The following is a 26,255-nucleotide window of genomic DNA, read 5'->3' on the forward strand; positions in this document are numbered from 1 at the left end:
GTGTGCAGTGTTTCTGGGTATGAAGTACTCAGCAGTGTGTGCAGTGTTCCTGGATATGAAGCACTCAGCAGTGTGTGCAGTGTTCCTGGATATGAAGTACTCAGCAGTGTGTGCAGTGCTCCTGGATATGAAGTACTCAGCAGTGTGTGCAGTGTTCCTGGATATGAAGCACTCAGCAGTGTGTGCAGTGTTCCTGGATATGAAGTACTCAGCAGTATGTGCAGTGCTCCTGGATATGAAGTACTCAGCAGTGTGTGCAGTGTTCCTGGATATGAAGCACTCAGCAGTGTGTGCAGTGTTCCTGGATATGAAGTACTCAGCAGTATGTGCAGTGTTCCTGGATATGAAGCACTCAGCAGTGTGCGCAGTGCTCCTGGATATGAAGTACTCAGCAGTGTGTGCCGTGTTTCTGGATATGAAGCACTCAGCAGTGTGTGCAGTGTTCCTGGATATGAAGTACTCCGCAGTGTGTGCAGTGTTCCTGGATATTAGCTTTACAACTTACAGCTGGTCCCATTCCTGTTTCCTCTGTGAGATTTTGGATTTTGCCTTTTCTGCCTTCTCGATGATGTTCCTGATTCGTTCCATGCGTCCCTCCATGCGTCTTCCCGCCCAGTGATGTCTGTGCTTCTGCTCCTGCGTCACAGCACTAAGGTCCACTCCTCCTGTACAGGGAGTGCAGAATTATTAGGCAAGTTGTATTTTTGAGGATTAATTTTATTATTGAACAACAACCATGTTCTCAATGAACCCAAAAAACTCATTAATATCAAAGCTGAATATTTTTGGAAGTAGTTTTTAGTTTGTTTTTAGTTTTAGCTATTTTAGGGAGATATCTGTGTGTGCAGGTGACTATTACTGTGCATAATTATTAGGCAACTTAACAAAAAACAAATATATACCCATTTCAATTATTTATTTTTACCAGTGAAACCAATATAACATCTCAACATTCACAAATATACATTTCTGACATTCAAAAACAAAACAAAAACAAATAAGTGACCAATATAGCCACCTTTCTTTGCAAGGACACTCAGAAGCCGCCATCCATGGATTCTGTCAGTGTTTTGATCTGTTCACCATCAACATTGCGTGCAGCAGCAACCACAGCCTCCCAGACACTGTTCAGAGAGGTGTACTGTTTTCCCTCCTTGTAAATCTCACATTTGATGATGGACTACAGGTTCTCAATGGGGTTCAGATCAGGTGAACAAGGAGGCCATGTCATTAGATTTTCTTCTTTTATACCCTTTCTTGCCAGCCACGCTGTGGAGTACTTGGACGCGTGTGATGGAGCATTGTCCTGCATGAAAATCATGTTTTTCTTACCTTGCAGACTTCTTCCTGTACCACTGCTTGCAGAAGGTGTCTTCCAGAAACTGGCAGTAGGACTGGGAGTTGAGCTTGACTCCATCCTCAACCCAAAAAGGCCCCACAAGCTCATCTTTGATGATACCAGCCCAAACCAGTACTCCACCTCCACCTTGCTGGCGTCTGAGTCGGACTGGAGCTCTCTGCCCTTTACCAATCCAGCCATCTGGCCCATCAAGACTCACTCTCATTTCATCAGTCCATAAAGCCTTAGAAAAATCAGTCTTGAGATATTTCTTGGCCCAGTCTTGACGTTTCAGCTTGTGTGTCTTGTTCAGTGGTGGTCGTCTTTCAGCCTTTCTTACCTTGGCCATGTCTCTGAGTATTGCACACCTTGTGCTTTTGGGCACTCCAGTGATGTTGCAGCTCTGAAATATGGCCAAACTGGTGGCAAGTGGCATCTTGGCAGCTGCACGCTTGACTTTTCTCAGTTCATGGGCAGTTATTTTGCGCCTTGGTTTTTCCACACGCTTCTTGCGACCCTGTTGACTATTTTGAATGAAACGCTTGATTGTTCGATGATCGCGCTTCAGAAGCTTTGCAATGTTAAGAGTGCTGCATCCCTCTGCAAGATATCTCACTATTTTTGACTTTTCTGAGCCTGTCAAGTCCTTCTTTTGACCCATTTTGCCAAAGGAAAGGAAGTTGCCTAATAATTATGCACACCTGATATAGGGTGTTGATGTCATTAGACCACACCCCTTCTCATTACAGAGATGCACATCACCTAATATGCTTAATTGGTAGTAGGCTTTCGAGCCTATACAGCTTGGAGTAAGACAACATGCAGAAAGAGGATGATGTGGTCAAAATACTCATTTGCCTAATAATTCTGCACGTAGTGTAGTGGCTGCCACAAGATGTGACAGTAAAGGATGCAAACACTGTATAAAGCATTGTAGTCCTAGAAATAGTCCTATAGTCCTCCAGTAATCTCCTCTATGGTAACCTACCTGAGAGCAGGTCATCCCCAGTAATCTCCTCTATGGTAACCTACCTGAGAGCAGGTCATCCCCAGTAATCTCCTCTATGGTAACCTAACTGAGATCAGGTCATCCCCAGTAATCTCCTCTATGGTAACCTACCTGAGATCAGGTCATCCCCAGTAATCTCCTCTATGGTAACCTACCTGAGAGCAGGTGACCCCCAGTAATCTCCTCTATGGTAACCTACCTGAGATCAGGTCATCCCCAGTAATCTCCTCTATGGTAACCTACGTGAGATCAGGTCATCCCCAGTAATCTCCTCTATGGTAACCTACCTGTTATCAGGTCATCCCTAGTAATCTCCTCTATGGTAACCTACCTGAGAGCAGGTCACCCCCAGTAATCTCCTCTATGGTAACCTACCTGAGAGCAGGTCATCCCCAGTAATCTCCTCTATGGTAACCTACCTAAGAGCAGGTCACCCCCCGTAATCTCCTCTATGGTAACCTACCTGAGATCAGGTCATCCCCAGTAATCTCCTCTATGGTAACCTACCTGAGATCAGGTCATCCCCAGTAATCTCCTCTATGGTAACCTACCTGTTATCAGGTCATCCCTAGTAATCTCCTCTATGGTAACCTACCTGAGAGCAGGTCACCCCCAGTAATCCCCTCTATGGGAACCTACCTGAGATCAGGTCATCCCCACTAATCACCCTTTACGGTGAGAGCAGATTATCCCCAGTTCTCCTCTGTGGTCACCTACCTGAGAGCAAATCATCGTTAGTAATCTCCTCTATGGTGACCTACCTGAGAGCAGATCAGACCTACATGGTACCCCCAGACTTCCTACATGGTAACCTACCTGTGTAGTCTTCTATAATCCCTTCCATCTTATCCTGCAGATGCCAGCTCCCCCACCTACATGCTATGGATGGCACTTACCTGACTCTCGAGTCTCTTTCCCAACACCAGGCTCTTTCTGATACAGATCGTAGCGCGTCATCCTCCTCTTCAAAATCATCCCCTTCACTTTAAAGTACTTCTCTGGGAGAGACAGGAGCCGGTATGTGGACACTTGGTGCTCGGTGTTGATTGCGCGGACGATCACCGTATCAAACTCCACCTTATCCCGGAATCTGGTCAGTAAATGTCCAAAGTTACACAATTATTCTTTTTTTTATTCTCTCATTGATATCATAGGAAAAATGAAGTAACTTGGTTTAGATGTTTGCTACTGTTTTGTTCCACAGCACCTCTCCAGACAATGTGTCTCCATGGTAACAAACTCTGTGTAGCATCTGTCGACTATTTCTGGTCGTTCCATAGACAGGAACGGAGCGGTGACCACCATGCTTGCGCGGTCCACTCCTCCATTTTTATGGCACTTATGAAAACCGCTCGACTGTTTACGGCACTCCCATAAAAATCAATGAAGGGCGGCAGCGCATGTGCGGTATGCCCTTAGGTGTGGGTTCCAGAGGTGGGAGCCGCACCTATCTGACATTGGTGGCATATTAATGCTTGAGGTGAGACAACCCCTTTAAGAGTAAGCTTCACACGTACCGAGCCTGCAGCTTCTTCAGTCCGATGTTGTGCTTCTCCTGTTCCCAGGCCAGCTCCTTCAGCACGGTGCGGATCCTCTCTGACGTCTGACGTTCCATTTCTTCTCGGATCCTATGGTCCATCTCAAACTCCTGGGAGGAGGAACAATGTGTTGTAGACCTTTCAGAATTCCATCAAACCACAGCATTTAGGTCATGTCTGTGTCTGACATCAGAAGACTGGGAGGGACCTGGTCCCACCTCAGAGACGTCAGCGACCCTTTCAGGATTCTGATTCTGGATTATCAGATTGTGTGGACTGTTATGAAAAACTATGAAGGATTAAAATTCGGGATATTAAAAGGGTTATCCCATCTTAGACAATGGGGGCATAGCGCTAGGATATGCCCCCATTGTCTGATAGGTGTGGGTCCTACCTCTGGGACCCGCCCCTACAAGGAGAACAGAGCGGAGAAAGTTGAGGAGGGTGCACTGCGCATGCGCAGCCGCCCTCCATTCATTTCTATGGAGCCGCCAAAAATAGCCGAGCGCTGGCTTGGCTATTTCCGTCGGCTCCATAGAAATGAATGGGAGCGGTGGCTGCGCATGCGCAGTGAGCTCCCATTGCTTTTAATGGTAGAGTCCTCCAGCCACAACTCCCCCCGGCTCCATTCTCCATGTAGGTGCAGGTCTCAGAGGTAGGACCCACACCTATCAGACAATGGGGGCATATCCTAGCTGTAGCTAGGATTCACTTTCAGTTTCCTGCCCTCGCCCTGTATCTAGGCACCCTGGCAATGTGTTTTGTTGGCACTTCCCCTTGCACCCAGCACCTGGGGCACCCTGGCAATGTGTTTTGTAGGCACTTCCCCTTGCACCCAGCACCTGGGGCACCCTAGCAATGTGTTTTGTTGGCATTTCCCCTTACACCCAGCACCTGGGGCACCCTAGCAATGTGTTTTGTTGGCACTTCCCCTTGCACCCAGCACCTGGGGCACCCTGGCAATGCGTTTTGTTGGCACTTCCCCTTGCACCCAGCACCTGGGGCACCCTGGCAATGTGTTTTGTTGGCACTTCCCCTTGCACCCAGCACCTGGGGCACCCTGGCAATGTGTTTTGTTGGCACTTTCCCTTGCACCCAGCACCTGGGGCACCCTGGCAATGTTTTCTGTTGGCACTCCCCCTGGCACCAGGGGCACCCTGGTAGTCCCACTAGACATGCACCGTACCGTCTCTTCCTGCCTGTCTGGAGCTGAGCTTGTACATCAGCACAGGAGGTCTGGACCGTTGGGTGGTGGCGTGGGTAATAAACATATTGTGGGGCGACACGTGGAGGGGTGATCCTCGCTACGTACCACTCTGCTGAGCTGCATGTGATGTGGTAGCTCCACGTTCTTCTTCAGGAGCTGCCTGAACTCTTTCCTCAGCACCTCGAGCTCCCGTCTCCTGCCGGCCTTCTTACTTTCCGCTTGCTTCAGGAGAAGGTCGTGCTGTCGCTTCTGTTTAGCGTTCTCTATGCTAAAATAAATCACGTCAATTCCGATACATCCAAGTCATCAAGGCTCTATATGTCTCTAATGGGGTTCCTCAGGATCATGACCTTGCACCTCCAAAATCTAATGAATGGGGTTTTTCTAATCAGCCGGTTGACCAATCAAACTGCAAGTTGTCCATTCATTACAATGGGGGAGTCAGCAGTCACAACCATCTTTTTGATAACCCAAGAACATTAGGTTTGTGGGGGGCATCAGAACCCACTGGGTTTATGTGACTGCAGGCAAAGATTCGTCCATGCCGACATCACGTACTGCAGAGACCGGTTATTAACATGCAACGCGGCTGGATTTTGGAGGGGGATAACAATGCGTGTCATAATGGAGGGGTCTGCAGTATTATATAATCCATTGCTTTGGACTCTACCTGTAAGCATCTGGGTCCTCAATATCCTCCGCAGGCTTCTCTTTATCCAGGCTGAGCTGCAATATAAAAAAGATCCGAGGCTCGGTGAGTACGTGTGATTTGTAAAATCCCCAGTAAATACGAGTTCCTGACTGAAGCAGCTAAATATTTACCGGACATTAGTTATATCTGTTTCTTGGAAAGCTGAGTCCCAAGCAATATGGCGGCCACACAGCAGTCACAGGTGTAATAATAGGGTGCCAGGTTATGACACGGAAAAGAAACAGAAACACTCGAAACATTCAAACGCAATGGCACCTACCCTAGGAGAAGGCACTTTAGCTTTCTTCACTTTCAGGTCTCGCTCAATGTCCTCCATGGAGAGGAGGCTGAAGGTGAAGATGTTGCCGTCAGCTCCACAGGTCACGAGATACTGGTTATCAAAGCTGGAGCTGATGGCTTGGATGGCTCCATACTGGTTATCATGGACCCCAAGAGACCAGTAACTGCTCATGGAATCGAGTAAAGGATCGTTGGGCTGGAGAGGGTAGACCCGGACGGCTCCATCCTGCATCCCACAGAACAACAGCTGCTTGTTGGAGCTATGGATAAGAAGGAAAGAACATCCTCAGTATTAGATAATTGGCGGGTCCTGCTGGTTCCATGGGGTTCCTTTGTGGTAAAACCCTTTGGATTAGACAGCTTGATCTGTAGGGAAATAGAAGAAGGTTCTCTACCTGAAGTGGATTTTGTGGATGGGATTGTTGCTGGTGTCATTGATTGGCAGAGCGCGCACTGGTTCATCCTTCCTCAGTGCTGGATCCTCAGGTTGTCCATTGGTGTCGGAAAACGTACAGAGGTAGAGGAACCCCGAGTCGTAGCCGTCCTGATGGAGAGGAGGAAAGGAGAACATATATCGGGCATCAGTGTTCTGAATGAACGGGTGGCATATGGATGTGTGAGAATTTGGTTATATATCCTGAAGGGTGATGATGGTGGAACACGTGACACATACCAGGGATAACCAGAATTTCCCAGGACTGGCATAGAAACCACACAGGATGGGACTGGGTTCTTCTGGAACATACAGCTCTGGCAGCTTCTCCTCTTCAGTACCTGGCTGCAGGTCGTCCTCTGACAGCTCCACTCCCCGCTCCTTCTGTTCTTCTATCCAGGCTTCCCGTTCCTTCTGTTTCTGCTCTTGGTTCTTCCGTATGCGTTCCAGCTGCTCCTCCCTCTGCAAAGCAGATAAGATCTTTATCATGATTATTAAAGGGGTATTCCCAATTTAGAAAGTGACGGCATATGGCAGGGATGCCCAACCCGCAGCCCTGCAGCTGTTGCAAAACTACAACTCCCAGCATGCCCGGACAGCCTACAGCAAGGCATGATGGGAGTTGTAGTTTTACAACAGCTGGAGGGCCTCAGGTTGAGCATCCCTGGCATATGGCATTCACTATACAAGGCTCCCAATGATTCTGAGAATAAAGAAGGGGAGAAAAGCTGGTTTAGCGCCATATCCCTGTCACTGTTTGTCCTGCACATTTGCGCCCCAGTATCTGCTGTGCGGCGAACTGAAGCAAAGCTCCAATCAAGTGAATGGGACTTTGCTTTGCGCTATGAAGGGGCGAACTGGGAACTTAAAGTGACCATTTTGTAGTCGGGTACAATTTGATGGAGGGCAGGGCCAGCAATACTATATTGCAGCCCATTATACCGCCCCAACAGAGCATCACAAAATACTGCCCCATGAGCACAAAATACACCCCCAAAAATGTCCACTGGCAGGCTGTGAGGAGGGCTCAGGTGGCCCCTTGGGCATCGCCACCCACTGGAAAATTTCCCTGTAAGGTCTATAGCCAATCCACCCCTGGATGTAATGCCATATGTGCTTCAGACCCTTCACACCCAATACCAGTGGGGGCCTGGATATTGGATCCTAATGATATGTCATAGGTCAATATCCCTTTGAGGGACGACGACCTCTGTCACATGGTGTGTGAAACTCCATATTGCAATGTCCTCCAAATATTACCCTTCATTACTACATTTGTCTTGGAAGTCAATGTGACTGTAGCAAAGTTACGACTGTCTACTATATAGGCCTTCTACCGTGCTGGCCATAAATATTCACAATCAAAGGCGCCAATACTTTTTAGGACTGTCCTAGAAGAAGTATAGATGGAGCCGGACAGACAGATGGGCTCCGCGGCCCGGATGTAATGTGTATGTCCCTGGAGCTCAGGGCTGTGTTTTACCTCCATCTTGGACTTGATGCTGCTGAACCTGAAGTAACTCAGAGGAAGATGGGAGATTTCATAACTGGTGACAGGATCCGATTTCTCAGCTGCAGGGGCCGCGATCTGGACGGCAAATCCATTCTCACAGAGAACGAGCAGCGTGCTCTGCTCCTGCAAAAAGATACCCGAAACTTACTGAGCAGTGAGGAATTGCACATCCTGACATGTACGTATGATATATCGGCCGGCCGTGTTTGGCTGGTGCTTCTCTCTTAGGGGTATTCCCATCTGGGACACTGCTGGCATATCGCCAGGATATTCCATTAATGTCGGATAGTTGCGGGTCCCACCTGCTATTTAGAGAACCAGACCCCCCTAGAAGTGAAGGACAGCATGCGCGGCGTGCTCTCCATTCATTGCTATGGAAATTCCAAATATAGCCAAGCGCTGGCTCAGCTATTTCTTGCAGGAGTCCCATAGTGATGAATGGAGAGAGCAAAAGTGCGGCCGCCTCTCCATCCACGGCTAGGGGACTGGCAAAAATAAAGAAATGGCTGAGCCAGCATTTGGCCATTCTCATAGTGGTGAATGGAGGGTGGCTGTTTGTCCGTGGGTTCACTTTAGGGGGCCTGTTCTGGATCTAGGAGTGGGTTTCAGAGGTGGGACACTGATGGGATTACCCCTTAAGAGCAGCTCAGGCTTAAACTGCTATAGGATTGGGTTTGTACAGATCTCTACAGCGAGAACGAAGGGGCAGCCTCATGAGAGGGGACATCCCAATTCATGGCAGAATGTGCGGCTACTCACATGTGAGGGGGGAGACCAGTGTAACTCCCTGACGGGTCCTGGAAGACGTACAAATCCAATGGGTTCATAGGTGTCTCCGACGGCAAAGAAGAAGACGGTTCTGTCCATACTCTGCAAGGTAGTAAAGATAGCCATTTTTGTTATTGCAGTCACATCTTCCTATTCACCCGGATCCGAGCGGCAGGAGGACTTATACTCCAGTCACACACAGAACTTACCTTCCTGTAAGATGGTGGACCTCACACCTGACCGCTGCTGGACTTAGTGACTGTACCGATGGGGCGTATTGTGGGGGATGCGTTACTTAATATGCACACTAGAGCCGCCACATCTCCCACAATGCAGCGCAGCAGAGACATTAAAGGATCTTAGATAAAGTGTTCGGTGCCAGATCTTACCCCAGTGGCGAGGATCTCTCCGTTGCGCTCGTATGCCAAAGCGGTGACGGGAGCGTTGTGCGGTTTGAAGGCTTGTCGCAGGTTTACTGCAGCATCGTTGGTGCCGCTTCGTCCCGTCATAAGCCTCATGCCTGTGGCATTGTAAACCTCTAGGATACGGACAACGCCGTCTTCAAATCCCGCTGCAAACAAGCCGCCTTTTGGATTAACCTGCAGGACAGAGGAGAGTGGATCACGTCATCGTCTGCGGGACTAATCTGAGAGCCAGGGTTCACCGTATTTATGTATGAGAATAACATTAATGAGAGAGGGTCGAAACACCGCCGTGTGGGGGATCCCAGTGACATGAGGGCTGAGAAAACCGTTATAATCACTAAAATAACATTGGATGGAAGGTAATGTACCACGTAGAAGGAACTGACCATGCGAGGAGCCCACGTGAGCGCGGTGCCGCCTTGTTTAAACGTCATGTCCACCAGAGGAACCTTCCCCACAAAGTCATAGATCCTCAGCGATCCTGAAACAGAAAGCGCAGCGCTGAACCTTGCTTCTGGAGGAAACAATGAACGGATCGCCCGGACGGAAATAACCCACCGGGGTGAGATTTAGGTTCTTCTACACCCCCAAACCCTGGATCCCATCCTCCACTGTTTCACCTCTGCTCCACGACAAACAAGCCATGCCACCTTGATCCAGCTGGGAGTTGGCAGAGAAACTGCATTGTCTGCTGGCACAGGGCCCACCTCCACTAACACCTTACCAAACTAACACGTCTCCTTTACGGGGTCTGCCCGTGAACAACATTTATCGAGGATCCACAGCACAGGTGATAAAGGTATGATCGCTGGGGGTCCGAACGATCATGAGAATGGGGATGCCCGAGTCCCCTGTGTGAACCGAGCAGTTGTGTCCATTCACTGTCTACGGGACTGCTAAATACAGCGCTCAGTATCGACGTCAGTCCCATAGAAGTGAATGGAGCCGCACTCTACTGCTCCACTCGGGCCCAGTGATCGGACTCCCAGCAGTCATACACCATATGGTTCTTTGGATATGTGATAATGGTGGGTATGGGCCAAGCCCTTGAAAATGCACCTTTTGGCAGGATCAACCCTATTAAATCAAGCATGCTGTCGGGTGGGGTTGATTCTTCTGATTGCAATGATATCTTACCAGGCAGTGTAGGGTTAAACCTGCTGACTTGTGCTCTTTTTTTTATTGTAATTTTTAAATACAGTACATATAAATAAAAGATATAACAAATACAAGTCGTAAAGCAAAAAAATAAATAAAAAATAAAATATATATATATATAAATATAACTTAACATTAATATTAAGACACAGGTGTAACATATGCGCACGGCCAACCATAGCAAGGAGATCAATAGCCCTAAGAGACACATCGGTAACATGGAAAGAGATCCGAAAAATACACAAACTACCGTATCTCTTATCCAAACACGTGTCGCTGTGGAACCACATAGAATTTACTGCTGGAAAAGACAGCGCATTATTCAAAGAATAAAGAGAAAATGGAATGCACACAGCGGGTCAACTAATGCATGAATCTGATAAAAAAAAAATAATAAATGAAATATAACCTAAAAAAATAGCCAGCTCCGCACAAATCTCCTCTCCAATCTGGATGAAGAAGCTGCAGAAAAAACATTTAATCTTTTATTGAAAACACCTCAAAATCTATCAATTTCAAACCTATAAAAAAAAAAAAAAACTTACAACATTTCTATTCACAGGCGCATATCCCCTGGGCCCTTCAGCTTTCAGATCAAAGCATTAAAATAAAAAAATATTAGAAGGACGGTCAAAAGTCATAAAATGTGCGCACAGCGAAAGATGGACAGAAACCTTCTTCAAAATAATACACGAAGGATATCTAGGATTCATCATCCCAAAAAATGATAAAAATCCCCCAAAAATAAACAAACTCCTCAAACACAGAGCTACGGCACGGATTGTGGACGTGTAACCACCTTCCAAACTTCTGGCAGAACGTCCAACATTACATAGAAGCGCTGGAGAATAATGAGGCCCCTAGAGCCAATGTCATATAGATTTCATTACAGGGAACAAGACGGGAAAAATCCAACATCACAAATCCCACAAAATAATCCGCGCCGTACTATTAGTAGCCAAAAGATGGATACAGCGGAGAACCCCGCAACTACAGAGGGGACATCCCAAATGAAATACATGATGTGTATGGAGAGGATACGTTAAATAACAAAGAAAAAAAACCACATCATTTCTTTAAAACTTTTATTGAAACCCACGGGCAACCTCCCGAAATAGAAATTCTGATGACTCCAATCCAACACACAGGACGGTACAATGTGGAAAAATAAAAAAACTCCCTCGGGAAATAAATGTATAAAACATTTATAAAATACGTGCGCATATGTTACACCTGTGTCTTAATATTAATGTTAAGTTATATATTTATATATATTTTTTGTTTTATGACTTGTATTTGTTATACCTTTTATTTATATGTACTGTGATAAAAAATTACAATAAAAAGATTATAAAAAAAAAAAAAACACATATGCGCACGTATTTTATAAATGTTTTATACATTTATTTCCCGAGGGAGTTTTTTTATTTTTCCACATTGTACCGTCCTGTGTGTTGGATTGGAGTCATCAGAATTTCTATTTCGGGAGGTTGCCAGTGGGTTTCAATAAAAGTTTTAAAGAAATTATGTTTTTTCTTTGTTATTTAACGTATCCTCTCCATACACATTTGGGATGTCCCCTCTGTAGTTGCGGGGTTCTCCGCTGTATCCATCTTTTGGCTACTAAAAGTACGGCGCAGATTATTTGTGGGATTTGTGATGTTGGATTTTTCCCGTCTTGTTCCCTGTAATGAAATCTATATGATATCGGCTCTAGGGGCCTCATTATTCTCCAGCGCTTCTATGTAATGTTGGACGTTCTGCCAGAAGTTTGGAAGGTGGTTACACGTCCACAATCCGTGCCGTAGCTCTGTCTTTGAGGAGTTTGTTATTCTTTTTGGGATGATGAATCTTAGATATCCTTCGTGTATTATTTTGAAGAAGGTTTCTGTCCATCTTTCGCTGTGCGCACATTTTATGACTTTTGACCGTCCTTCTAATATTTTTTTATTTTAATGCTTTGATCTGAAAGCTGAAGGGCCCAGGTCTTAAAAAGATTTTGGATATGCGCCTGTGAATAGAAATGTTGTAAGTTTTTTTTATAGCTTTTGAGGTGTTTTCAATAAAAGATGAAATGTTGTTTCTGCAGCTTCTTTTCCTAGCTTGGAGAAGAGAGGAGATTTGTGCGTCGGCGAGGAGCTGGCTATTGCGTAGGCGAGGAGCTGGCTATTGCGTAGGCGAGGAGCTGGCTATTGCGTAGGCGAGGAGCTGGCTATTGCGTAGGCGAGGAGCTGGCTATTGCGTAGGCGAGGAGCTGGCTATTGCGTAGGCGAGGAGCTGGCTATTGAGTAGGCGAGGGGCTGGCTATTGCGTAGGCGAGGAGCTGGCTATTGAGTAGGCGAGGGGCTGGCTATTGCGTCGGCGAGGAGCTGGCTATTGCGTAGGCGAGGAGCTGGCTATTGGGTAGGCGAGGAGCTGGCTATTGGGTAGGCGAGGAGCTGGCTATTGCGTAGGCGAGGAGCTGGCTATTTTTTAGGTGAGGCGCTGGCTATTTGTTAGGCGAGGAGCTGGCTATTGCGTAGGCGAGGAGCTGGCTATTGCGTAGGCGAGGAGCTGGCTATTGCGTAGGCGAGGAGCTGGCTATTGCGTAGGCGAGGAGCTGGCTATTGCGTAGGCGAGGAGCTGGCTATTGCGTAGGCGAGGAGCTGGCTATTGCGTAGGCGAGGAGCTGGCTATTGCGTAGGCGAGGAGCTGGCTATTGCGTAGGCGAGGAGCTGGCTATTGCGTAGGCGAGGAGCTGGCTATTGCGTAGGCGAGGAGCTGGCTATTGCGTAGGCGAGGAGCTGGCTATTGCGTAGGCGAGGAGCTGGCTATTGTTTAGGCGAGGAGCTGGCTATTGCGTAGGCGAGGAGCTGGCTATTGCGTAGGCGAGGAGCTGGCTATTTTTTAGGTGAGGCGCTGGCTATTTGTTAGGTGAGGAGCTGGCTATTGCGTAGGCGAGGAGCTGGCTATTGCGTAGGCGAGGAGCTGGCTATTGCGTAGGCGAGGAGCTGGCTATTGCGTAGGCGAGGAGCTGGCTATAGCGTAGGCGAGGAGCTGGCTATTTGTTAGGTGAGGAGCTGGCTATTGCGTAGGCGAGGAGCTGGCTATTGCGTAGGCGAGGAGCTGGCTATTGCGTAGGCGAGGAGCTGGCTATTGCGTAGGCGAGGAGCTGGCTATTGCGTAGGCGAGGAGCTGGCTATTGCGTAGGCGAGGAGCTGGCTATTGCGTAGGCGAGGAGCTGGCTATTGCGTAGGCGAGGAGCTGGCTATTGCGTAGGCGAGGAGCTGGCTATTGCGTAGGCGAGGAGCTGGCTATAGCGTAGGCGAGGAGCTGGCTATTTGTTAGGTGAGGAGCTGGCTATTGCGTAGGCGAGGAGCTGGCTATTGCGTAGGCGATGAGCTGGCTATTGCGTAGGCGAGGAGCTGGCTATTGCGTAGGCGAGGAGCTGGCTATTGCGTAGGCGAGGAGCTGGCTATTTGTTAGGTGAGGAGCTGGCTATTGCGTAGGCGAGGAGCTGGCTATTTGTTAGGCGAGGAGCTGGCTATTGCGTAGGCAAGGAGCTGGCTATTGCGTCGGCGAGGAGCTGGCTATTGCGTAGGCGAGGAGCTGGCTATTGCGTAGGCGAGGAGCTGGCTATTGCGTAGGCGAGGAGCTGGCTATTGCGTAGGCGAGGAGCTGGCTATTTGTTAGGTGAGGAGCTGGCTATTGCGTAGGCGAGGAGCTGGCTATTGCGTAGGCGAGGAGCTGGCTATTTTTAGGTGAGGCGCTGGCTATTTTAGGAGGCTGGATTGCGTAGGCGAGGAGCTGGCTATTGCGTAGGCGAGGAGCTGGCTATTGCGTAGGCGAGGAGCTGGCTATTGCGTAGGCGAGGAGCTGGCTATTGCGTAGGCGAGGAGCTGGCTATTGCGTAGGCGAGGAGCTGGCTATTGCGTAGGCGAGGAGCTGGCTATTGCGTAGGCGAGGAGCTGGCTATTGCGTAGGCGAGGAGCTGGCTATTGCGTAGGCGAGGAGCTGGCTATTGCGTAGGCGAGGAGCTGGCTATTGCGTAGGCGAGGAGCTGGCTATTGCGTAGGCGAGGAGCTGGCTATTGCGTAGGCGAGGAGCTGGCTATTGCGTAGGCGAGGAGCTGGCTATTGCGTAGGCGAGGAGCTGGCTATTGCGTAGGCGAGGAGCTGGCTATTGCGTAGGCGAGGAGCTGGCTATTGCGTAGGCGAGGAGCTGGCTATTGTTTAGGCGAGGAGCTGGCTATTGCGTAGGCGAGGAGCTGGCTATTGCGTAGGCGAGGAGCTGGCTATTGCGTAGGCGAGGCGCTGGCTATTGGTTAGGTGAGGAGCTGGCTATTGCGTAGGCGAGGAGCTGGCTATTGCGTAGGCGAGGAGCTGGCTATTGCGTAGGCGAGGAGCTGGCTATTGCGTAGGCGAGGAGCTGGCTATAGCGTAGGCGAGGAGCTGGCTATTGCGTTAGGCGAGGAGCTGGCTATTGCGTAGGCGAGGAGCTGGCTATTGCGTAGGCGAGGAGCTGGCTATTGCGTAGGCGAGGAGCTGGCTATTGCGTAGGCGAGGAGCTGGCTATTGCGTAGGCGAGGAGCTGGCTATTGCGTAGGCGAGGAGCTGGCTATTGCGTAGGCGAGGAGCTGGCTATTGCGTAGGCGAGGAGCTGGCTATTGCGTAGGCGAGGAGCTGGCTATAGCGTAGGCGAGGAGCTGGCTATTTGTTAGGTGAGGAGCTGGCTATTGCGTAGGCGAGGAGCTGGCTATTGCGTAGGCGATGAGCTGGCTATTGCGTAGGCGAGGAGCTGGCTATTGCGTAGGCGAGGAGCTGGCTATTGCGTAGGCGAGGAGCTGGCTATTTGTTAGGTGAGGAGCTGGCTATTGCGTAGGCGAGGAGCTGGCTATTTGTTAGGCGAGGAGCTGGCTATTGCGTAGGCAAGGAGCTGGCTATTGCGTAGGCGAGGAGCTGGCTATTGCGTAGGCGAGGAGCTGGCTATTGCGTAGGCGAGGAGCTGGCTATTGCGTAGGCGAGGAGCTGGCTATTGCGTAGGCGAGGAGCTGGCTATTTGTTAGGTGAGGAGCTGGCTATTGCGTAGGCGAGGAGCTGGCTATTGCGTAGGCGAGGAGCTGGCTATTTTTTAGGTGAGGCGCTGGCTATTTGTTAGGTGAGGAGCTGGCTATTGCGTAGGCGAGGCGCTGGCTTTTGCGTAGGCGAGGAGCTGGCTATTTGTTAGGTGAGGAGCTGGCTATTGCGTAGGCGAGGAGCTGGCTATTTGTTAGGCGAGGAGCTGGCTATTTGTTAGGCGAGGAGCTGGCTATTGCGTAGACGAGGAGCTGGCTATTGCGTCGGCGAGGAGCTGGCTATTGCGTAGGCGAGGAGCTGGCTATTGCGTAGGCGAGGAGCTGGCTATTGCGTAGGCGAGGAGCTGGCTATTGCGTAGGCGAGGAGCTGGCTATTTGTTAGGTGAGGAGCTGGCTATTGCGTAGGCGAGGAGCTGGCTATTGCGTAGGCGAGGAGCTGGCTATTTTTTAGGTGAGGCGCTGGCTATTTGTTAGGGAGGAGCTGGCTATTGCGTAGGCGAGGAGCTGGCTATTGCGTAGGCGAGGAGCTGGCTATTGCGTAGGCGAGGAGCTGGCTATTGCGTAGGCGAGGCGCTGGCTATTGCGTAGGCGAGGAGCTGGCTATTGCGTAGGCGAGGAGCTGGCTATTGCGTAGGCGAGGAGCTGGCTATTGCGTAGGCGAGGAGCTGGCTATTGCGTAGGCGAGGAGCTGGCTATTGCGTAGGCGAGGAGCTGGCTATTTGTTAGGTGAGGAGCTGGCTATTGCGTAGGCGAGGAGCTGGCTATTGCGTAGGCGAGGAGCTGGCTATTTTTAGGTGAGGCGCTGGCTATTTGTTAGGTGAGGAGCTGGCTATTGCGTAGGCGAGGCGCTGGCTTTTGCGTAGGCGAGGAGCTGGCTATTTGTTAGGTGAGGAGCTGGCTATTGCGTAGGCGAGGAGCTGGCTATTTGTTAGGCGAGGAGCTGGCTATTTGTTAGGCGAGGAGCTGGCTATTGCGTAGGCGAGGAGCTGGCTATTGCGTAGGCGAGGAGCTGGCTATTGCGTAGGCGAGGAGCTGGCTATTGCGTAGGCGAGGAGCTGGCTATTGCGTAGGCGAGGAGCTGGCTATTGCGTAGGCGAGGAGCTGGCTATTGTTTAGGCGAGGAGCTGGCTATTGCGTAGGCGAGGAGCTGGCTATTGCGTAGGCGAGGAGCTGGCTATTTTTTAGGTGAGGCGCTGGCTATTTGTTAGGTGAGGAGCTGGCTATTGCGTAGGCGAGGAGCTGGCTATTGCGTAGGCGAGGAGCTGGCTATTGCGTAGGCGAGGAGCTGGCTATTGCGTAGGCGAGGAGCTGGCTATAGCGTAGGCGAGGAGCTGGCTATTTGTTAGGTGAGGAGCTGGCTATTGCGTAGGCGAGGAGCTGGCTATTGCGTAGGCGATGAGCTGGCTATTGCGTAGGCGAGGAGCTGGCTATTGCGTAGGCGAGGAGCTGGCTATTGCGTAGGCGAGGAGCTGGCTATTTGTTAGGTGAGGAGCTGGCTATTGCGTAGGCGAGGAGCTGGCTATTTGTTAGGCGAGGAGCTGGCTATTGCGTAGGCAAGGAGCTGGCTATTGCGTCGGCGAGGAGCTGGCTATTGCGTAGGCGAGGAGCTGGCTATTGCGTAGGCGAGGAGCTGGCTATTGCGTAGGCGAGGAGCTGGCTATTGCGTAGGCGAGGAGCTGGCTATTGCGTAGGCGAGGAGCTGGCTATTGCGTAGGCGAGGAGCTGGCTATTTGTTAGGTGAGGAGCTGGCTATTGCGTAGGCGAGGAGCTGGCTATTGCGTAGGCGAGGAGCTGGCTATTTTTTAGGTGAGGCGCTGGCTATTTGTTAGGTGAGGAGCTGGCTATTGCGTAGGCGAGGCGCTGGCTTTTGCGTAGGCGAGGAGCTGGCTATTTGTTAGGTGAGGAGCTGGCTATTGCGTAGGCGAGGAGCTGGCTATTTGTTAGGCGAGGAGCTGGCTATTTGTTAGGCGAGGAGCTGGCTATTGCGTAGACGAGGAGCTGGCTATTGCGTCGGCGAGGAGCTGGCTATTGCGTAGGCGAGGAGCTGGCTATTGCGTAGGCGAGGAGCTGGCTATTGCGTAGGCGAGGAGCTGGCTATTGCGTAGGCGAGGAGCTGGCTATTTGTTAGGTGAGGAGCTGGCTATTGCGTAGGCGAGGAGCTGGCTATTGCGTAGGCGAGGAGCTGGCTATTTTTTAGGTGAGGCGCTGGCTATTTGTTAGGGAGGAGCTGGCTATTGCGTAGGCGAGGAGCTGGCTATTGCGTAGGCGAGGAGCTGGCTATTGCGTAGGCGAGGAGCTGGCTATTGCGTAGGCGAGGCGCTGGCTATTGCGTAGGCGAGGCGCTGGCTATTGCGTAGGCGAGGAGCTGGCTATTGCGTAGGCGAGGAGCTGGCTATTGCGTAGGCGAGGAGCTGGCTATTGCGTAGGCGAGGAGCTGGCTATTGCGTAGGCGAGGAGCTGGCTATTGCGTAGGCGAGGAGCTGGCTATTTGTTAGGTGAGGAGCTGGCTATTGCGTAGGCGAGGAGCTGGCTATTGCGTAGGCGAGGAGCTGGCTATTTTTTAGGTGAGGCGCTGGCTATTTGTTAGGTGAGGAGCTGGCTATTGCGTAGGCGAGGCGCTGGCTTTTGCGTAGGCGAGGAGCTGGCTATTTGTTAGGTGAGGAGCTGGCTATTGCGTAGGCGAGGAGCTGGCTATTTGTTAGGCGAGGAGCTGGCTATTTGTTAGGTGAGGAGCTGGCTATTGCGTAGACGAGGAGCTGGCTATTGCGTCGGCGAGGAGCTGGCTATTGCGTAGGCGAGGAGCTGGCTATTGCGTAGGCGAGGAGCTGGCTATTGCGTAGGCGAGGAGCTGGCTATTGCGTAGGCGAGGAGCTGGCTATTTGTTAGGTGAGGAGCTGGCTATTGCGTAGGCGAGGAGCTGGCTATTGCGTAGGCGAGGAGCTGGCTATTTTTTAGGTGAGGCGCTGGCTATTTGTTAGGTGAGGAGCTGGCTATTGCGTAGGCGAGGAGCTGGCTATTGCGTAGGCGAGGAGCTGGCTATTGCGTAGGCGAGGAGCTGGCTATTGCGTAGGCGAGGCACTGGCTATTGCGTAGGCGAGGCGCTGGCTATTGCGTAGGCGAGGAGCTGGCTATTGCGTAGGCGAGGAGCTGGCTATTGCGTAGGCGAGGAGCTGGCTATTTGTTAGGTGAGGAGCTGGCTATTGCGTAGGCGAGGAGCTGGCTATTGCGTAGGCGAGGAGCTGGCTATTGTGTAGGCGAGGAGCTGGCTATTGCGTAGGCGAGGAGCTGGCTATTGCGTAGGCGAGGAGCTGGCTATTTTTTAGGTGAGGCGCTGGCTATTTGTTAGGTGAGGAGCTGGCTATTGCGTAGGCGAGGAGCTGGCTATTGCGTAGGCGAGGAGCTGGCTATTGCGTAGGCGAGGAGCTGGCTATTTGTTAGGTGAGGAGCTGGCTATTGCGTAGGCGAGGCGCTGGCTATTGCGTAGGTGAGGAGCTGGCTATTGCGTCGGCGAGGAGCTGGCTATTGCGTAGGCGAGGAGCTGGCTATTGCGTAGGCGAGGCGCTGGCTATTGCGTAGGCGAGGCGCTGGCTATTGCGTAGGCGAGGAGCTGGCTATTGCGTAGGCGAGGCGCTGGCTATTGCGTAGGCGAGGAGCTGGCTATTGCGTCGGCGAGGAGCTGGCTATTGCGTCGGCGAGGAGCTGGCTATTGCGTAGGCGAGGAGCTGGCTATTGCGTAGGCGAGGAGCTGGCTATTGCGTCGGCGAGGAGCTGGCTATTGCGTAGGCGAGGAGCTGGCTATTGCGTCGGCGAGGAGCTGGCTATTGCGTAGGCGAGGAGCTGGCTATTGCGTAGGCGAGGAGCTGGCTATTGCGTAGGCGAGGCGCTGGTTATTGCGTAGGCGAGGAGCTGGCTATTGCGTAGGAGAGGAGCTGGCTATTTGTTAGGTGAGGAGCTGGCTATTGCGTCGGCGAGGAGCTGGCTATTGCGTAGACGAGGAGCTGGCTATTTGTTAGGTGAGGAGCTGGCTATTGCGTAGGCGAGGAGCTGGCTATTTGTTAGGTGAGGAGCTGGCTATTGCGTAGGCGAGGAGCTGGCTATTGCGTAGGCGAGGAGCTGGCTATTGCGTCGGCGAGGAGCTGGCTATTGCGTAGACGAGGAGCTGGCTATTTGTTAGGTGAGGAGCTGGCTATTGCGTAGGCGAGGAGCTGGCTATTTGTTAGGTGAGGAGCTGGCTATTGCGTAGGCGAGGAGCTGGCTATTGCGTAGGCGAGGAGCTGGCTATTGCGTCGGCGAGGAGCTGGCTATTTGTTAGGTTAGATTTCATTATCAGGTGCGGAACTATTAGCAGCTACAGAGTTGATCAGAGATAGTGGGACTCTCAGGGGAGTAACCCGGAGCTTCAGGCCCCCCTAGATATGCAGAATTATTTACAGCGGTGGTCTCTTTATATGCTGCAGAGGGACGTATTAACCCCTTCAAGGCTCTGAAGTCTCGGTTCAGCTATAAAGCCTGCATCCTCTATAGTAGCAGAACTTTTTGGCTATTACAGAATTCACTGCAAATCCACATTCCTGAAGGAAGAAAGCTGTTTGGTAGTGTCTGCCCTGTAAGTCGGTGTCCCTACTATGCATACTTTTCCCAGCGAGCATTGCCTGTAAGACCCTCCTCAAGGAAAACCCGTCCCTTCCCAAATCTGCAAGTGACCGGCTTCACCAATGTGAATTCAGCCTGATGGTAACACCAGTTCCTGCTCATGTTGGTCATGGAAGAGTGGCGCCCCATGGTTGCCTCTTACTCCCCTGTAGCGTACCATGCACTGGGTGCAGGTCGGCGGGGGAATGGCATATATCTAGGAAAGGAACGCACTAGCTAAACAAGGCAAACTGTGGGCGACGGTGGGAACAGACCTCTCACATACTGACCATAATACGATCTACCCGGAAGCCTATGTGTGTGACAGCAGGAACTTACGGTCCAGGGACGTCGTGGCCATGAGGCATGTTGAAGGAGACACGTCCAGAGCATTGATCTTGCCGGAGTGAAAGGAGAAGAGGCATTCTGGGTCTTGTGTCTAGAGAAATAAGAATGGCAGCCATTGGAATTGCAGCGCTGACCCTGGTGTGGTGGTCTTCTTCCGCTCCCACAGTGATAGTAGTTGGGTGTACCACCTTGTATATTGGTCTGCAGTACGGCTATTATATAACTAATTGTAGCGATTACAGTAATGAATATAACTTACTATATTGGAAAAGGACAGATCCAGCCTCCATATCCCTCCACTGGCGTCCTGCAAACCAAAGGCAAGCACAGAAAATGAGAACAAATATTAACCGGCAAAAACGTCCACCAGAGACATACGGACCCGCATTCATCAACTGCGCGATGACTGCCATACAGCACCGTCCTAAAGGGAATTGTTAGCACAGTACCTCACAAGCTGTGGTAGTCGGGCCCCATTTACAGGGCCCCTGCGCTACTGCAGAGGCTAACGATATGTGCTAACAGGTCTTGTGGAGTCATTAGGACCGCGGTCAACACCTGCACTGAGTGTGATTTTTCTGGGCACAGGGACTGATATGAGTGACTACAATATGCGTACAGGTCTGCAGAATATGTCGGCGCAATACAAACGACAGGAAATTAAAGAGAATCACATTCATTTCATAAAATGTAATTTCTTTCTTGTCCTCCGTAATCCCTTCCCACCATGGGACATACCCGTACACTGCTGCCATTGATAGCGTGGGCAAATCACTTGCAGGACACCTTGCTGTAACAGCTAGAATGCCAATCCGGGATGTTGTAACCCCTTAGATGCTGCATTCAATGCTGTGCACTGCATCTAAGTGGTTAGTCAATGGTGGGCTGCCGTCCGGTCTTCATGGCAGCCGAGGCCTTATAAAGGCCCCCATGTCTGCCATTTTTGCCTGGGACCAGGAGCATATTATTACACAATACAGAAGCTGCGCATTCCTGCTGGGTGCTGTAGAAGCAATCACGTGAGCCTTATGGCGAGACAAAAAAAAAATCATGCAAAGAGAAGATCAATAAAGTGTATGGAAATATAAGAATCTAAAGTAAAAAAAATGCTTTTTTATGTGAAAAAAAATACTAAAAACTCATTTGGCATTAGAGCATCCATATCAACCTTAAAGGGGTATTCCCATCTCAGACAATAGGGGCATATCGCTAGGATATGCCACCAGTGTCTGATAGGTGCGGGACCCACCGCTGGGACCCACCGCTACAACATGAATGAAGTGGGGAGCGCTGCGGCTGGAGGACCCCGGATTTCCCGGGGTCCGTCCACCACCAAGCACTGCTCCCGTAGAAGTGAATGGGAGCACACCGCGCATGCGCGGCCCATGCTCCCATTAATTTCTATGGGGCAGACGGCAATAGCCGAGCCAGCGCTCTGCTATTTTCAGCTGCCCCATAGAAATTAATGGAGGGCGGCTGCACATGCGCCGTGCGCCCACCGTTCATTTCCCGGCTCCGTTCTTATTGTAGGTGGGACCCGCACCTATCAGACAATGGGGGAATATCCTAGCAATATGCCGCCATTGTCTGAGATGGGAATTCCCCTTTAACTGTAAGCATATAAAAAACAATGAGGTTGTGATCACGGCTTTCCACTCTTTTTATATTGATGGCCTATCCCCAGGGTAGACCATCAATACCTGATCTGCGGGGTTCCAACACCTCACACATTTACTGATCCACTGCACAATGGACGTGTAGTTCCAGCTCCATCCTGTGGACAGGCCATCGATATAAAAGGAATGAACAACCTCTTTAATCGATGCTACAGCGACCCAGTATCCCGCAGCCAGGTTGGCCAATCGATGTGGTAGCATATCTGACTGCTGTCTGGGCAGAAGCAACAAGTGTAGCATGAGCCTGGCCTACCTGAGCAAACCACACTGGGGAGTCACCCTCCATGGTCTTCACCATATACCGCAGGTTTACGTTCTTCCCAACCAGAAGCTCATTCATGGGCTCCATCTCCAAAAGGCCGGTGTCATCCACAGAGTCTGCAGTGTCTACTGTCTCGAAATCCCAAACCTGAAGGAAAGAGATATGAAGCGGAAATATACGTAGACAATCTTAAAAGTCCCCCATTATAGTCAGATATATATCATAAACTTACCCTGACAAAACCATCAGCACCAATGGTGATAAGTTCTCCTTCATCCAGGACGAACTGGTTAATGGGTCCGTTATGACACACTCTTCGTCCTCTTCTACATATCTCCACCTTGATGAGACCGCCTTCCCAGAGAAGCATGTTGCCCCATTCTGACCCCGATATCACCTGCAGTGAAAATGTGGCCCCCTTACTAGTGCCCACTGCGGTGCCCAATATTTCACCAAGCATAGTGTAATGTGAAAGGTTCTCTAATTTACCTTTCCATCCGGCAACTCGACATATCCTTCTATGTCTGTTAGGGCAGTCTTTCCAAATCTTCCTAGTTCTCCTTGCAATTTCAAACCGGTGAATGTGCGGGCCATCTTCCAGAACCTACACAAGGAGCAAGGTAGACACCAGTCACTATTGCAGATGTTCTATATGACTTGTGGAGATGCAATATACAGAAGGTCAAGTTGTGCGTCACCTGAGGTGCCCCGTCCCGCAGGTAGTAAGCTGCTCCTCATTTTCTGGTGAGAAGGTGACTTGAAACACATCTTGGGAAAATGCCTTGGACCTCAGCATAATCTTTTCCTGCTTCCAGTCCCAGATAGTCATCATATAATCAGGGCTGCTGCCCACACTGGCAAGAAGTGTTCCAGACAGATTGAAGTCTATGAAGGCATAGGCTTCCTCTGTGCCCCCTGAACGAGAGAGAAACAAGATCACTGACTCTGAAGGGTCAAGTTTGTTGATTTTTATGATTAAGCCTTAGCGTAGGTCTCACCTCTGAGGATCCGATAGGGTTTCAGAGATGGGAATTCATACAGGATAATATTCGGTTTGTGTCCCTTTTCTGCTACTGCAAAATAGCTCCTGCTTGGATGGACCTAGAGGTGAAGTAGAGCTTAACATCTGAACAGAATCCTAAGTGTGTGACACCAGAAACCTACAGCCAGGGATGCAGTTTCCTATTTACTTTGCATTTGTTAAATTTCGGCATTCAGTTGGTGCCCATGGCGGTACCTACAAAGTGCTGTGAAACTCTACATTATGCCTATAATCGCCTAGGATGACAGAAAAGAAGAAGGACAGGAAAACTCACCGCGACAGCTCCAATCCCCTGACCACTGCTGCTCCTCAGATATTGTTGCTCTTGAGTCTTAAGTCCTAGGATGATGACCATGGCCCCAGCTACATATAGCAAGGTCTGGTCATCCAGCAAGTGAAGGTTTGCCCGTTTAGTACAGTCATAGCCAAAAGAATGCCTGAGAAATATTAAGGAACCAGCAACTAATTCACTGCTCTAGTACTCCCTGGTGGTTGTATCATCTATGGTGCTTTGGAGGTTTTTCAGATTTTTCTCTACAGTTTCCATCCCTTTACCCACCTGATGATTCAAATGGAATCTGTCACCACATACCTCCACAGAAATCCAAATGAAATGTCAGCTGTGTGCTCGTCTTCTCACTGAAACGCTCTTTCCCCATCCCAATAGGTGTCTGCATTCCAGAGAAAGTCATGCAAAAGACCTGCTTGGTACAACGAGAGTGGCACTTCTGCATCTTGTGGCACTTCTGCATCTTGTGGCACTTCTGCATCTTGTGGCACTTCTGCATCTTGTGGCACTTCTGCATCTTGTGGCACCGAAAGCTCCTTCAGCTGTAGGCGGTGACAGGGCCAGGCAGGGGAGATGTAACCGTGCCTGGCCTCACGTTCTCCTGTGTGAACCGTCGCATCGGGAATCAGCACAGACCTGAAGCTTCCAAGGACAGAAGTCGTCTTGAAATCTAAGTGTTATGCAGCCCTCGAAAGCATCAGGGCTATGCTGCACGTGACCCCATTCCTGAAGTGCTAAAACACGCATGAGAAGGCAGGGTCGGAATACATTACATCTCTCCTGCCGGGGCCTGTCGCACGAAGCCGGGATGGGGGGAGGTCCCCAATTAAAAGGAAGAAAAACTTTTGGTGCAATTAGGTGCAACGGTAACGCCCTCGTTTCACCAAGCAGGCCATTTGTATATACTAAAGCATGAATTTCTCTGAACGTATCAGGATGGAGGAAACAGCATTTCAAACAACAGATAAGCGCACACCTGACATTTCATTTGGATCACTATGGAGGTATGCAGCGACAGATTCCCTTTAGAATTAATTTTTGGCCCTCTGTCGGTGCCCATTGCGGTGCCTAAAAAGTGTTCAGTGTGAATTTATAGATAATTCTTATTATTTCTTATGGAGCATGGCCCGAGGATTTTAGATACTGGAAGAAGGATACAGAAGGTGAAGGACTCTGCTGGGGATCCCGGAGTCAGGAGAGATGTATGGCTGGGAGCAGATACTGTCATAGTCATAGAAAAAGTCATCTGGGATCTTCTCGGCCTCTTCCACTTCTTCTTCATCACCTTCTGCAAAAGAAGATTCCATAGCATGACTGTCAAAGATAAGCGTCTCAAGGGCACCTGGTGCTCCTTATCCTCTTCTCTATCATAATAATATGCTGACCGTGCAGCATCCAATAAGGGATTTGGTATAACACCCATTAGCTGAGCGTTTGATGGCTATTAAATATTTAGGGTGGAGGTATAGGAAACGCTGTCTCTGTACTGACCCTCCGTGGATGACGCGTCTTGCTTCTCCTCTGCAGGATGCGGGGCCTCAGCAGCGGCACCTTCTGTGCTCTCATCTGAAGGGCTGGCCACGGCTAGAGGGAAATGCAGAAATGGCCATCATGCAAAATCTAATCCTACACTGTTATACAAGAACGTGAAACATTTTATACAGATTTTACCTTCCGTGGCCTCAGCTGGACGCACATCAGTGGATCTCATCTCCGGTTCTTTATCTCCTATGTCTTCTGGTGGTGGGATCTCTCTTACTGAAACCCCTTCACCCCCTGCTTCAGGATGTTCTCCCACTGCACTGACTTCTGCAGGCAGGAAAATAAAAACGGCAAAGTACAGGTGTCATAAATGTGTATCCATATCCATAGAGCAATACAACAGCGCCCTCCGCAGACAGCTAATGTGTAGACAAACACAGGAAAATATTGTGTGAATCTCCGCTTTTGTCATAATTTCCAGATCAAATATTCTGCACTGACTCATTTCCTTGTTTGGCTGTACCGCGGCTAGGGCTTTGATTTGCCGTTACAGAGCTCCAAATCTTCTGCATTGCCATATGATGAAATTCCAGCAGCCACAACTAGAGGGAGCTCAGGAGTGGCATTAGTGAGGTCAGTATGCAAGATGCTGCTGAGCTCCCCCTAGTGGTGGCTGCAGGTTATCTGAATTGTACTATTCATCTATATGTCTGCAGAGGATTGGTTATTAGAAACACCACGGATGAGGGCGCACCTGAACATTATACTGTCCAAATGAATCTAAAGGAATCAGGCAATAATTGCCATCAGGAAACAGGCCGAGGTCAGGGCAGGCAGAGTACATGCAAATCTGTCAAATTAGTCTGAGGTCAGAGCAGGCAGCAAAGGGTCAATATGGTAAACAGGCTGAGGTCAGGAAGTGGAGGGTCAGAATCGGTAAACTGGCAGAGGTCAGTACACAAGCAGAACAGCAGACCTTAACTTGGTACTAGAACGTTAGAAAACCTAAAGCTCAGGCACCCTCCACTAGGGGAAGAGAATAGAGAAGGACGGCGCCCCCTGTGTGTGAACCGTTTTTCGGAGAGTGCCC

General features: G+C 50.2%; 1 protein-coding gene across 1 annotated transcript in view; it reads right to left on the minus strand.

The window, feature by feature from the left end:
• The window catches only part of CFAP44 (cilia and flagella associated protein 44), a 49,627-nt gene that overhangs the window by 22,560 nt on the left and 812 nt on the right, over window positions 1-26,255 (minus strand). Inside the window, exons 2-24 of the mRNA XM_044287389.1 lie at window positions 25,355-25,492; window positions 25,175-25,267; window positions 24,842-24,971; window positions 23,669-23,831; window positions 23,351-23,453; window positions 23,051-23,267; window positions 22,842-22,956; window positions 22,585-22,749; window positions 22,344-22,499; window positions 20,674-20,721; window positions 20,406-20,505; window positions 9,610-9,704; window positions 9,188-9,397; window positions 8,790-8,900; window positions 8,001-8,153; window positions 6,758-6,979; window positions 6,480-6,628; window positions 6,065-6,344; window positions 5,764-5,819; window positions 5,199-5,361; window positions 3,866-3,996; window positions 3,245-3,438; window positions 506-665 (exon numbers count right to left, since the gene is read on the minus strand). Coding sequence (XP_044143324.1) covers window positions 506-665; window positions 3,245-3,438; window positions 3,866-3,996; window positions 5,199-5,361; window positions 5,764-5,819; window positions 6,065-6,344; window positions 6,480-6,628; window positions 6,758-6,979; window positions 8,001-8,153; window positions 8,790-8,900; window positions 9,188-9,397; window positions 9,610-9,704; window positions 20,406-20,505; window positions 20,674-20,721; window positions 22,344-22,499; window positions 22,585-22,749; window positions 22,842-22,956; window positions 23,051-23,267; window positions 23,351-23,453; window positions 23,669-23,831; window positions 24,842-24,971; window positions 25,175-25,267; window positions 25,355-25,492 — 3,352 coding nt within the window. The remainder of the gene's footprint in view (window positions 1-505; window positions 666-3,244; window positions 3,439-3,865; window positions 3,997-5,198; window positions 5,362-5,763; window positions 5,820-6,064; window positions 6,345-6,479; window positions 6,629-6,757; window positions 6,980-8,000; window positions 8,154-8,789; window positions 8,901-9,187; window positions 9,398-9,609; window positions 9,705-20,405; window positions 20,506-20,673; window positions 20,722-22,343; window positions 22,500-22,584; window positions 22,750-22,841; window positions 22,957-23,050; window positions 23,268-23,350; window positions 23,454-23,668; window positions 23,832-24,841; window positions 24,972-25,174; window positions 25,268-25,354; window positions 25,493-26,255) is intronic.

Source organism: Bufo gargarizans, chromosome 3 (genome assembly GCF_014858855.1).
Source record: "Bufo gargarizans isolate SCDJY-AF-19 chromosome 3, ASM1485885v1, whole genome shotgun sequence".
Lineage (NCBI taxonomy): Eukaryota > Metazoa > Chordata > Amphibia > Anura > Bufonidae > Bufo > Bufo gargarizans.